This window comes from Trichomycterus rosablanca, chromosome 4 (genome assembly GCF_030014385.1).
Source record: "Trichomycterus rosablanca isolate fTriRos1 chromosome 4, fTriRos1.hap1, whole genome shotgun sequence".
Classification (NCBI taxonomy): Eukaryota; Metazoa; Chordata; class Actinopteri; order Siluriformes; family Trichomycteridae; genus Trichomycterus; species Trichomycterus rosablanca.
Window position 1 is genome coordinate 23,128,619 of NC_085991.1, and position 14,595 is coordinate 23,143,213.

The 14,595-nt window shown below is 40.4% G+C and overlaps 1 protein-coding gene across 1 annotated transcript in view; it reads right to left on the minus strand.

The window, feature by feature from the left end:
- Positions 1 to 6,017: 6,017 nt before the first annotated feature.
- Positions 6,018 to 14,595, minus strand: part of cacnb2a (calcium channel, voltage-dependent, beta 2a) — a 135,313-nt gene continuing 126,735 nt past the window's right edge. The window contains exons 13-14 of the mRNA XM_062993529.1: positions 13,949 to 14,131; positions 6,018 to 6,692 (exon numbers count right to left, since the gene is read on the minus strand). Of these exons, the coding sequence (XP_062849599.1) occupies positions 6,075 to 6,692; positions 13,949 to 14,131 (801 nt within the window). The 3' untranslated portion in view covers positions 6,018 to 6,074. The remainder of the gene's footprint in view (positions 6,693 to 13,948; positions 14,132 to 14,595) is intronic.

Sequence of the window (14,595 nt, forward strand, 5' to 3'; positions counted from 1 at the left end):
GTGAGCTAGCGTACTTTACCGCCGCGCCACCTAAGCTGTGAGAAATTTGTACCCTTAAACTCAACATTGCCCTTAAACTCAACGTGTTCAGTTTGTTTTTTAAAAATTGATTTATTTAATTTCAAATTAATAGTCGCTTTGTTCAGCGCTCAGCTTTACCGGTGTGGTAATATGTCATCAAAGTGTGCATATGAGACGAATCTGCATTTGTGTGGAATAACAGTCAGATTCCACATGTATCTGTGTTTGGCTGAATTTTCCTAACTGTTTCACTTTTAAACTTGTGTTACAGCTCAGGGATGTAAGAAATTGTAATAAGCTTTTCATTTTAGTGTTTTTTATATTATATTTGTGTTATTTTCAAGTCAAGTCAAGTCAAATTTATTTATATAGTGCTTTTTACAATGGACATTGTCTCAAAGCAACTTTACTGAATCCAGGACCAACAGACCAAAAACCCCTATTGAGCAAGCCGAGGGCTACAGTGGCGAGGAAAAACTCCCTTAAAATTACAGGAAGTTTCAGTTTATTTTCAGTTTATAAGTGTCAAAACATTATTTTACATTAGCCTAAAATATATGTAAGTCCACGGGACCATGGGACGCATTAACAGGTTTCCCATACATCTTTATGGGAAAAAATACCTTGAAACTCAACGCCTTTTAAACTTAACGCCAGTCCCAGAACCAATTGACATTGAGTCTGAAGGTACCACTGTATTCATTCTAAGCCTGCTTTAATTTCCAACTATGCTACTGTGTACTAACTCGCTGTCTGTGCTGATGGTAGTTTACTGTATGGTTGGTGCTGCACAATTTCATTCTGTGTGGACTTTACCAGGTTTTTACCATGCCTAATGGGTTGCCTTTAGGTACTGATTTGCTCCCACATCCCAAAAATGTTTTAATAGGTGGATTGTCTAATTTAGATTGCTCCTGGGTGTAAGTCTAAATGAGTAAAATAGTGTGTGATGCTCTGTCACAGATTGGCGCCCTGACTGGAGTGCATTCTGGCCATGTGCCTACTGTCCCAGGATAATCTCTGGACGTACCATGACCCTTATGTAAGAAAATGTTGGAAGAAAATGTTGGCTCCCAAACTGTGCTACTAAAAATGTAATGTTCGTAATCTAATTAAGAAAGCACAAGCAAGGTTTTTTTATATTTCATTTCAACACAGATAGATCTAATAAGGTTAGCAGGCTTTAAAAATTGGCTACAAGATGGTACAATCATTTATCAAACTTTGTAACGTAGTTATACCAGGACGTGAGTAAGAACCAAAACAACAATGATAAACAGACTTGTTTTTCACTCAAATAATGTTTTGTTGGCTACCATGTTGGTATTTGAGCCAAAATTACTGATGAGCCAAATATTAGGAACACCCACTTAATATGCTGTCAAAGCAGCTCTAAGACACCAAGACATGGACTCCGGACATCTGAAAGAATCCTTTGGTATCTAGCACTAAGACAGTACCAGTGGGTCCTTCGGCTTCTGTCCTTTGTGGGGTGGATCGTTCTACAGTGCATCATGTAGCTATCTTTTCCACAAATAAACCACACACACTGGTTTGCCCACATTATCTTAAATAAAGCAGGAGTTGATGGACAAGTTGACCTTCTATTATTCCAATGTCCAGTTCTTATGCTTATGTGCCCATTGACTGGCCTGCAACTATGCTGTGTGTTGTGACACATTCTCCTCATCACCAGTATTAAAGTTGTCTGGAATACAAGCTACAGTAGTTATATTGGTGGTTCATCGTACAAGATAAAACAGCATTTGTGTGCTCTGGCATCAATGAGTCTTGGCCGTAAAACACCTTGTCAGCAGCTCATGGCCTGTCCCACATCAGACCACTTTCGGTAGGTACTCACCATAGTTGTTTTAGAGATACCTCAAGCCAGTAACAATTTGGCCCTTATCAATGTCACTGAGGTTTTTAGGTCGCCCATATCTGCTGCATTTAATACAACCCCAAATCAGAAAAAGTTGGGACAGTATGGAAAATGCTAATAAAATAAAAATGCAGTGTTCCTTACATTTACTTTGACTTTTATTTCATTGCAGACAGTTTGAACACAAGATATTTCATGTTTTGTCTGCTTAACTTTATTTCATTTGTTATTATACCTCCTATACCTACTATACCTGGACCTTCACACATTGGAAATGTGTATTGTGATCAGATGAATCAGCATTCCAGCTTTTTTGGAAGCCAAAAAGGACCATCCAGACTGTTATCAGCAACAAGTCCAAAAGCCAGGGTCTGTCATGGTATGGGGCTGTGTCAGTGCCCTTGGTAAAGGTCATTTACACTTCTGTGACGCAGCATTAATGCAGAGAAGTACATTGAGATCTTAGAGCAACACGTGCTGCCTTCAAGACGTCATCTTTTCCAGGGATGTCCATGCATTTTTCAACAAGACAATGCAAAACCACATGCTGCACACATTACAAAGGCATGGCTGTGGAAAAAGAGGGTACGGGTACTGGACTGGCCTGCCTGCAGTCCTGACCTGTCCCCAATATAGAATGTGTGGAGAATTTTGAAATGAAAAATGTGACAACGACGACCCCGTACTGTTGCACATCTTAAGATGTGTTTGCAGGGAGAATGAGACAAAATAAAAGCTGAAACACTAAATCACTTGGTATCATCGGTGCCAAAATGCCTTTTTAAGTGTGGTGAAAAGGAATTGCAACATTACAAAGTGGTAAATGCTTTACTGTCCCAACTTTTTTGGAATGTGTTGCAGGCCTGAAATGCAGGAATGGATGTTTATTAATAAATGAAATTTCAGGTTCATACTGTCTACAATCAAATAAAAGTCAAAGTAAATGTAAGAAACTCTGTGTTTTTTTTAACTATTTGCATTTTCCATGCTGTCCCAACTTTTTTCTGATTTGTGGTTGTACATGGACTACAAGTAATTACCATTAACCTAATACTTGATATTTCCCTGACCGTGATATGCACAGTTGTGCCTTGCACATTTTTGATGGGTGGTCCTAATGTTTTGGCTCATCTGCGTATCTCTCTCTCTCTCTCTCTCTCTCTCTCTCTATATATATATATATATATATATATATATATATATAATATCTAAAAATGTTGATTTAAAGTGGTACTAGAAATAACCACTGAAATAAAAGAATTATGGGGAATAAATTAATTACACGCATTTTGGAAAATATAATTCTTTATCTAAATACTAATATAAAATATAGGAAATATAGGATTTTCAGTCATTTCTGTTTGGCAGTGTAGAATCATTGATACCTTGGCAGATTGATTTGCTTAATTTTAGATAATATATTATCTTACTGATAATATCTGACCATCTTTGGACCGTAAATAACCCTTGAATTCCTGAAAATTGACATTTGGGATCATCTTGGCAGTTGATAAGCACAAACCTTAATGACGGAATGAATCCTTATTATTCAAAATATGCTTTACATCCTACATTACATTTATAAATACAATACTAAGGTCAAGACATTATCGATTCTCTTTTTGTCTCAGTTCTTTAAATAATTTAATTATTTCAGGATGAAGAGATGCAGGAATGTTTTAACATGTTAGAAAATTACAGGACATGAAACAGTAGTATTGCATGTTTTTACTATGTTTGGTTATCAATATTGGTAGTAATTCTGGACCTGAATGTACAGCTGCAAGAAAAAATCCTGAAACCTTAAAATTACAAACTTCTTCATTAATTACTCAGAAATGTAGCTTGATCCTTATTCAAGTAACAATAAGACTACACAACTGTCTTTATTGAACACACTCAAGGCTAGAAATGTGAACCTCTGGGGTACCAACCTCTCCACAAATGGCATGTCTTTCAATTAATTAAATAATGCCTAGTTCACACTACATGATTTTTGCCCTGATTTTCGCTCGCCGACTGGTCGCCGCTAGATGTGGCAGCTTGGGAGCAACTCAGTGTTTGCTCGGCAATCTAAACTCGGCTTTCAATCGCTATGTGTGAACTACTCAACAACTCGATCCGAGCGGCTCGCTGAGCGCATGTTGAATATCTGGATCAGTTGGTTGCAACTGGCAATGAGTGTGGTAAGGGGATAATATAGTTTCTATCAGAATACATCAGCACACACACAAGCTTTACAATATTTGTGAACTTATGGTCCACGCCAATCCATAATACCAACACTGCATTACAAAAAATATTTATTAACCTCCAACTCACTACAGAACAGAACAATACCTGTTGGTCGTGCTGCCAAATCCACTCAGATTCATTTATTTTTCGCTGCACATCACAGCACATCACAACATTGATTGCTCGCTACTTGTTGACACGCATTCTTGGACATGGTATCATTAAACTCCTATTCACTTCTCGCATTTGTTTTCATGACAAAACGTAGTTTGGGAGACCAGAGAAGCTCACCTGCGATTCCAGTTGGTGATAGATGGTGTAGATCAGTCGTGTAGTGTGAAATACACACTGACTTGAAAGACTCTCGATTACAAGAGATCCAGTTGTGTAGTGTGAACTGTACAGCGACCTGACGACTTGGAAAGTCGTATAGTGTGAACTTGGCATAAGACTGAGGTGTGGGGTGCAGATATTATCATTCCTATAAATAAGCACTCAAAGCCTATTTAAATTAGACATGTCCCCCCACTCCCACTCATTTTCTAACCTATTTATCCTAGTTAGGGTTGCAGGGGGTGTTGAAGCCTATCTCAGCTCTCATTGGATGCAAGGCAAGGAAACACCTTGGACAGGGCACCAGTCTATCGCAGGGCAGACATACACACAAACACATTCCTACCTACAGACGATTTTTTTATGCATTTTCTCCCCTTTTCTCCCGATTTCTAGTGCGTCCAATTTTTTACCCAATTGCATTATGCTTCCTCTCTACTGGTGCTGACCCCCGCCCTGATTGAGGAGAGCGAATTGCACAAGGCGAGTTCATATGTGGATCAGGATTGTGCACAGAGAGCCACACCCTGATGGCATTATTCCTCTGCTCTGTGCAGACACCACACCATCAATCAGCCAGCAGAGGTCGTAATTGCATCGTTATAAGGTCCTTATCCGGCATTTCCTTTCCCTGAATGAACAACAGCCAATCGTTGTTCATATAGCCGCCCAGCCCAGCCGGACGGCAGAGCTGAGATTCGATACGATGTATTCGAAATCCCAGTTCTGGTGTGCTAGCGTATTTTACCTCTGCGCCACCTGAGCGGCCTACAGACGATTTTTGTAAACCCAAACAAACACAGGGTGAACATGCAGGGTGATGCCCAGGATCTTCTTGCTGTGAGGCGACAGTGCGAGCCACCAGCCAGCTTAGGCTTGCAAAAAAACGACATAGGTGTTTTATAACACTTGAGACGATGCTTTGTGGGACAAAAAAATTGTAGAATTGCAGTACAACCACAAAACCACTGTAAAATTAAAGCGTGGTGACTGTATAATGAATGAAGCTACTTTGCTGCTTCAGGTCCTAGATAATAATTAAGGGAACAATAAGATTGAAAAAATTATTAGGCACCCAGGTGGCACAGCGGGATATTCCGCTAGCACACCAGCGCAGAGGTTCTGAACTCCTCGTTGCCACCGATCAGCTGTGTAAGGACCCGGATTGGCAGATAGAGAGGCGCCTGTGCAGAGTGCATAGGTGAAAAAGGGTTCCGCTAAGGGCTGCACGGGGGATGGAGGAGGCGTGAGCAGTAATATACCCACCTCGAGTGCAATCAGGGATCCCCCAGCAGTGGAAGACAAATTGACTATGAAAATAGGAGAAAATGCATAAATAAAATAGAAAAAAAGTATCAGTATTCAGTTTATCACTGAAGTTCAATAATCAGCAGCTACTGCACACATTTTTGTTATCAGTTATTAAATACAAGGGTTCACATACTTTTATAGCCTGTGTATATTCCATAAAATGTGTTGTGTTAATAATTTGATCATTATAATTTAGTTGATCTAACATTTTATGAGCAATTAATACAAGAATGCATGTCTAAAGGGTTCACAAACTTTTTCTTGCAGCTCTGTTTATATCAGTGTTTGTGCATTACTGCTCTATATAGTGATCGTTTTCCCACTCTGTCTCTTCCCTTCTCTTCTCACTCTCAACAGAGTGCTGCCTTTCACTCTCATGATAGGGTTCTCTTTGTGATTTCTGCTGACCCCGCTGTCGGCCGTTCCTTTCACCGTGATCGTGCTCTTGCTCCCTTTCTGAGCGATGGTGGTGATGATGATGATGGTTATGATGAACAGGCTGCTCCTCGTCCTCTTTCTCCTTTTCTGGGTGGTGTGTGGGTGGAGTTGTGCGTGTTTGAGTGCTGTGTGGCTCTGCGTATGGTGCAGAGTCTCTGCTTTCTACAGTTTCTTGTCTGGAAAGTGTGCGTGTTGTGCGGTTGTGATGGTGATGGTGGTAATGATGGTGATTGTGGTGTTCGGTCCGTGTGGATAAAGTGCGGTGGTGTGTATGTGGCGCTCCGTGCTCACTACGTAAACCTCTCTGCTCCTTGGCGGCCTCCGTTACTTCCTCAATGTCGTCGTACTCAGCTTGGTCCAGGCTCTCCTGCTTTTGCAGGCGATGGTGATGATGGTGATGGTGGTGATGTTCTTCTTGAGAGATCCTTCTATCACCTAATGACTTCTTGGCTTTTTGGGTTTCCGCCATGCCCTGGGATAGCGCACACAAGCACACGAACATGCATTAGAGTGATGAAACACAAGTCCTCACTGCACTGCAATGACTAGGCATGCATCTTACTTACATGTCTGCTAAAATATTAATGCCAAACATTTTAACACACATACAGAACACACTCAACGTTGTTTGACTACATGACCACTGCAAACCACTGCAAGTCAGAATTCTAAATGTTTCAGTCAGATTTCTTATACTGAATAACTCATATTAGTATGATGGTAGTGCATTAATTAGAACTTTGGATTGCTTGCAAACTGCTACAATGAGAATCATGAGTACTTGTCTCAGTACTGATGGAAATCATTCAGCTAATTTAGGAGCAAGATTGTCTTTTACTGTATCGTTTTATTATTTGAATACACAGAGAGAGGGATATTCTTTCAACCTTATGACATATTTGTTGTGGTTGTATTTATTAAGAATTTCAAAACCAAATTACATCACTGACACACTTCCGACACGTGTGCAGTAGCCGACTGCATCTTTTCACCTGCACGAGGCGAGTTCATATGTGGATTAGCTTTGTGTATGAAGAGCCACACCCTGATCAACACATTATCCCCCGTCTCTGTGCAGGCGCCTTCAATCAGCCAGCAGAGGTCGTAACTGCATCAGTTATGAGGTCCTGTTCGGCACCCCCCAGAACCACAGCCAATTGTTGTTCGTGTAGGTGCCCAGCCTGCCGGATGACAGAGGTATCAACTTGAATTTTCTATTTTCTCCCACTTTTCCCCCCAATTTTTTCTCCCCTAATCTAGTCAATTACCCTGATTGCTATTGCAGTCCTCTATACTGATTTGACCCTTCACCGCTGACTGAGGACGCCTCTCAACTGACATACGCCCCCTCCTGCACGTACAGTCAGTACAGACTGCATTTTTTACTTGCACGAGTCGAGTTCATACACTGACAAGCACTGTGTATGGAGGGCCACACCCCCATCAGCATTATTCCTCAGCCCTGTGCAGGCGCCATCAGTCAGCCAGCAGGGGCCGCAGTTGCACCAGTTATGAGGACCTACGATCCGACTTTTTTACCATCTAACCCTGAACAACAGCCAATCATTGTTCATGCTGCCGCCCAGCCCAGTCGGAAAGGCAGAGCTGAGATTCGATACGATGTATTCGAAACCCCAACTTTAATGCCATCAGCAAAAAAATATTTTTGGTTGAGCATGTAGCAACTGATGCACTGCTGCTTTCACATTATAATCAAATGAAAATCTTCTTCCCCTGAAAGCTTCTTTGAGCGGTCCAAAAAGGTGGAAATCAGATGGCGCTAAATCCTGACTATAAGCTCCCTCTCAGTTTCTCAGACACGATTAATTACTACTCCTCCCACCCTCACAGTTTCCAATGAAAATATAAGTACAGAAACTTTTTGAAGATTCCTCGTATAATAGTGTCCAAAATTATTTAGACACCTGACCATAAGCTTGTTGGACATCCAATTTCAAAAACCAGTGCAAGTAAAATAGAGTGACCTCTGTGTGATCCTTTCAGCTATAACAACAGCCACGCTTCTAAGAAGGCTTCTCACAACACTGTGTGCACGTCTCTGGGAATTTTAGCCCAATCAGTCAAAAGAGCGTTTGTATGGCTGGGCACTGATGTTGGTCAAGAAAGCCTCAATTGATGTTCCAGTTTATTCCAAAGCTGTTCATTGGGGCTGAGGTCAGGGCTCTGTGCAGGCCAGAGTTTCTTTAAACCAAGCTTTTCTTCAGGACTTGCTTTGTAGACAGTGGTACAGTAATGCTGGAACAGTGAAGTGCCTAGTTAAAGGCATATAATCCCTTTTATATAATTGATTTATTACACCTGTAACAATTGTGGCTAAAACACATGAATTATAAAATTAGAAGTGGTGGCCTAGTACTTTTTTCCTTATGGTATTTGTCTACAAAAGTGAATAAAATAAATTCTTTGTTCCACTAAGCTATAAACAGGAAACCTGGCAGTAATATGAGTCTTAATGCAACAGTTTGCAGTGCAAAACTAATTGGAAGGTCAAGGGCATTAGTGGGCAGTCAACCATTATGGGAGGAAGCATTTGTTCAAATCTTTTAATAGGTCATACATCATTAAAATGTATAAATTATAGTGCTCATGCAGTATGTTTTAAAACTAACTTGTAAAGGGGCTGTGAGTGCCTCACTACAGAAGCTCCAGGAGAAGCCCAGCACTTGCACTGTTATAAAGACTGAATCCAATTGCAGGATTATCTAAGGTAGAACAATACTGTGACTAAAGAGAAATAGAAAAGCAAAACAAAGTAAACCATATGCCACAACTAGGGCTGGCTCAATACCACTTTTTTATGTCCGATACCAATACTGCAAATTGAGTATATGCCGATACAGATACCAATCCGATACCGTCATTTCTCCTCTCAAACAAATAAGCAGTAATAATACATGTCTCAATTCACCATGGTTAAACTAGCTATCTAAATAACAATGCTCAGACTGTGAAACAAATATTCTAAAGGAATAAATACAGAACCTATAACATCACACTTTTGCAAAACTGCTGTTTTTATCATTTAGCAGCATTTTTGGCTTGTTTAACAAAAGTGTCTACAATTGGAAGATGTGGATGTCAATCAAACGCGATGGACCAATTAGAATTCAGATTTTCCGTTAAACTTCTGTCACGTTTTTAGATTATTAAATCCTGCTGGATTTTGAAGAGGACATCTGTGGCTAAATGGGAAACGGTGTACTGTAGTTTGTTTTATTTCATAACACTAATGGATTAATCGTTGAGGATGTGAGAGATCTCCAAGCCGGGGCAAGATTTCTTTATCTCAGATTTCTATCAAGTTTTCTTTATCTCAGGTGAGCAATTTATCATTTATAAAGCAATTTTTATTGTATTTAAACAGTGTTTTTAGATGTGGTAGTAGTAGATGATTTTTATTGTATTTAAACAGTGTTTTTAGATGTGGCAGTAGCAGATGATTTTTTAAAATGCTAAAAGTTTAAGTAGATCAGTGTGTTTTATTTTCTGAATGGCTGTTGCAGATGAGTTGTAGAACAGTGGCACATGTTAATGATGTCATTAAGATGCACCTTGTTACGGCAATAAATGACACTCTGTTGGAATGTATCTTCGTGTGTTATTTGCTTTACACACAAACAATGGCCTTATTAACATTAAGTGTTATTTACATTAGGTGTTATTTACATTAAGCAACAGTATCGGATCGGATTATACATTTTTTTTCTTCCGATATCCGATCCAGAGATTTGGGCCAATATCAGACTGAGTATCGGATCGGTGCCAGCTCTAGCCACAACTCAAGGGGAAGAGAAGATAGGATAGGCAGAGTTTGTTAAAGGTAGAGATGACTCAATTCCATGTGATCTCCAGGAACAAGAAGTTGGTAAAAGGCAAGTGATCACATGTCTGAAATTCAATGGGTGTTTGTCCCGAAATAAAAGAACTAAGAGGGAAAGATCAGAGAGAGAATGCAGGAGAACTGAATTAACTACAATGCCAGCTAATCAATCAACAACTCTCAAAAAAGACAGGAAACTCAATAAATCCAGCACTGGTACAACCAAAAACAGTATCACACCACCAGCTGAGTTCCCAAAAACACAATCAAACGAATGCTAAGAGGAGAAGACAGATCCATAAATCACACATTTTACAAATAAAGCAGTTATTAAGAGAGTTCAGCAATGAGCTGGATAAACAGGCTGGTACATAAAAAGCCCCAACTGGATGTAGTGAATTATTGCTTAAAGAGGTGTAGAGACTGCCCTTGATGATCCAATTAAGGAAACCAGAACTGTCAGTAATCTTTGCCGATGGCAGATGGGCATAATCCCATAATTAGGTTGATTTTATGTTGTTTGGTCCATTTTCACTAAAGTCAACTGACTGTAATTACATTTAGAATTGGGTTGTTGAGTGTGAGTGTTTTTCTTTTCACTCTCTTTGATTCACCAACTCGGCAGCACTCACCATGAATGAGGCTAAGCTTCTGTAGCCTCCTCAGACTGAATCAAAGCACAGCAGGTTATATAAAAGATGATTAGGTTCAGAATGTGTACAACACACACACACAGAGCTTAGCACAGCGTCTGTGCATACAACTGCATACACAGTGCTTTAACACGTAATAAAATCTTACAAAGATTTAGCACAGATATTCTCAACCAGATTTTAAGTGTAGTGCATTAAATAATTAAATAGTCATATTTGAAGTGAAAATAATAACAATATATGTTATTATTATTATTATTTTAACATTCAGTACCTAAGCACATACAGATCATCAAAAAAACATTAGCAAATATACAGTAACACATGGGTTCTTTTTTGTGCTCTTATAATAATAAGAGCAGACTCTCAGCCAATCAGACAACGACTTAATACATTTCGCATAACCTAGTTAGTGGTGCATGCCATTAGTCCAAGTGCATTTTACATAGCTGATATTATCAAATGCAAGACAGGAGCTGTAAATAACTAAAAAAAAACCCAGCACCCTGCCCTTGAACAACAGCCAATCATTGTTCGTGTAGGCGCCCAGCCTGCCGGATGGCAGAGCTGAGTTTCGAACCGACGAGTTCGAAATGTCAGCTCTGGTGTGGTAGTGTGTTTTACCGCTGCACCACAATTAGCACCTCAATAATATGTTTTAATACATTTTTTATATCTACACCTTTCATTTGCGCATACTTCACACCATATGCATATACAGTGTATCACAAAAGTGAGTACACCCCTCACATTTCTGCAGATATTTAAGTATATCTTTTCATGGGACAACACTGACAAAATGACACTTTGACACAATGAAAAGTAGTCTGTGTGCAGCTTATATAACAGTGTAAATTTATTCTTCCCTCAAAATAACTCAATATACAGCCATTAATGTCTAAACCACCGGCAACAAAAGTGAGTACACCCCTAAGAGACTACACCCCTAAATGTCCAAATTGAGCACTGCTTGTCATTTTCCCTCCAAAATGTCATGTGATTTGTTAGTGTTACTAGGTCTCAGGTGTGCATAGGGAGCAGCTGTGTTCAATTTAGTAGTACAGCTCTCACACTCTCTCATACTGGTAACTGAAAGTTCCAACATGGCACCTCATTGCAAATAACTCTCTGAGGATCTTAAAAGACGAATTGTTGCGCTACATGAAGATGGCCAAGACTACAAGAAGATTGCCAACACCCTGACACTGAGCTGCAGCACAGTGGCCAAGATCATCCAGCGTTTTAAAAGAGCAGGATCCACTCAGAACAGACCTCGCGTTGGTTGTCCAAAGAAGCTGAGTGCACATGCTCAGCGTCACATCCAACTGCTGTCTTTGAAAGATAGGCGCAGGAGTGCTGTCAGCATTGCTGCAGAGATTGAAAAGGTGGGGGGTCAGCCTGTCAGTGCTCAGACCATACGCCGCACACTACATCAAATTGGTCTGCATGGCTGTCACCCCAGAAGGAAGCCTCTTCTGAAGTCTCTACACAAGAAAGCCCGCAAACAGTTTGCTGAAGACATGTCAACAAAGGACATGGATTACTGGAACCATGTCCTATGGTCTGATGAGACCAAGATTAATTTGTTTGGTTCAGATGGTCTCAAGCATGTGTGGCGGCAATCAGGTGAGGAGTACAAAGATAAGTGTGTCATGCCTACAGTCAAGCATGGTGGTGGGAATGCCATGGTCTGGGGCTGCATGAGTGCAGCAGGTGTTGGGGAGTTACATTTCATTGAGGGACACATGAACTTCAATATGTACTGTGAAATACTGAAGCAGAGCATGATCCCCTCCCTCCGGAAACTGGGTCGCAGGGCAGTGTTCCAGCATGATAATGACCCCAAACACACCTCTAAGACGACCACTGCTTTATTGAAGAGGCTGAGGGTAAAGGTGATGGACTGGCCAAGCATATCTCCAGACCTAAACCCAATAGAACATCTTTGGGGCATCCTCAAGCGGAAGGTGGAGGAGCGCAAAGTCTCGAATATCCGCCAGCTCCGTGATGTCGTCATGGAGGAGTGGAAAAGCATTCCAGTGGCAACCTGTGAAGCTCTGGTAAACTCCATGCCCAGGAGAGTTAAGGCAGTTCTGGGAAATAATGGTGGCCACACAAAATATTGACACTTCAGGAACTTTCAATAAGGGGTGTACTCACTTTTGTTACCAGTGGTTTAGACATTAATGGCTGTATATTGAGTTATTTTGAGGGAAGAATAAATTTACACTGTTATATAAGCTGCACACAGACTACTTTTCATTGTGTCAAAGTGTCATTTTGTCAGTGTTGTCCCATGAAAAGATATACTTAAATATCTGCAGAAATGTGAGGGGTGTACTCACTTCTGTGATACACTGTACATATAATAGAGAGAAGTGCAAGAACATGAGGACTTAATTGTAAAAGTCTGCCTAAAAATGGCTGCTACAGAATTTCCCCCCATTTTTCCCCAATCCAACCATTGCCTATCCCTTTATTTCGATTCTTTTGCCACTTGGACCCCTGCTCTGGCCAAGAAGGGCTAAAGCTATCATGCACCCCCTCTAAAATGTGCACATATGCGGGCTGCATCTTTTCACCAGTGACGGAGTCTTACAAAGAACTGTACCAGACATGGACATTCCCACTATCAACTCTGCAAATACTCCACTAACAATGCAACCACATCATCCAGAGAGCAGAGAACATAGCTGCACACCAGCAGCTGAGCCTAGACGACCTTGCTCCTTTAGGTACAGCTAATTGTGCCTGTATGGACAACTGGCCAGGTCCACTGGCCAACTTGAAAGCTCGAGATCAGAGGTGGTGAGTTAGCGCATTAGACAGTTGTGGCATCCGAGCGCCCTCCAAAATATGAGTTTCATAGCTTTGTTGTTCAGAAACCACATACAATCTCTTGACCATTTTACAGAGGCATATTTTTTCTCTTGCACTCTTTTGCCTGAGGTTTTTACTATTTTTCACTACTGTAAAGGACCATATTTGCCCTATCTAAGATTCATTTTAAAAACCTGTGTTTTTGAGAGACTTAGTCTCACTCTGCTTTATCCTTATCTTGGCACTGAGTCTTCCCTCATGCCCCAGGATCAAATATACATTAAGTAATTAGCATTTAGCAAGGAGTTTGAAATATAAATAATAAGCATATAATTGCTTTTGTTTCATTGTTTAGTGCACCTATCCCTGGCTCACTAAGCTAGGGTAGTAAGCAGAATGTAGTCTGGTGAGCACCTGCAACTGTAGACTGGATAGTGGTTCAGGACTGGCTGATTGGGCGGCAGTGGTGTCTAGGAGAGGATTGGCTGGAATGTAGCTAGCTGGGTGAGTGGACTTCCAGTAGGCCTCCAGATAGTCTGCCAAGTGCTCACAGGCATCCTCTAACTGATTTTCATCCAGAATGATGTCAAAAAGTTCCTGGAAAGAGACATGGTTAAAAGGAAAATAATGAAGCAGTAATGGGGTATGCACACAAAGGAATGAAGAATTAGAGACGTGAGAGTTAAAAAGAAAGGGAAAAAAACAGACAAGTCAAGGACAAAGGAAAATGATTTAAGCATTATAAATGTTTCCACATTAAAGATTTACTTCCTATTACTCAGGGGAGTGAGAATAGTAACTTGTTCTTCAACTTTCCAAGGTACTTGTGAGAGAGAAGTGGCATATCCCTTAGTGCTATAAAGCTCCAAGTTTGTGTCAGAAATAAGGTGACCCATTTAGTCATTTTCTAGTAAGCTCAGCATTCTAAAGAAAGCTATTCAACATCTTCAGTGAATGCTGCACTCATACAGTAATGCATATATTAAGACTGTAAGCATTTTAAACATTGAACACATAAAGTGAACACATTAGTTTATGGTTCATTCATTTTAAAGAATGTT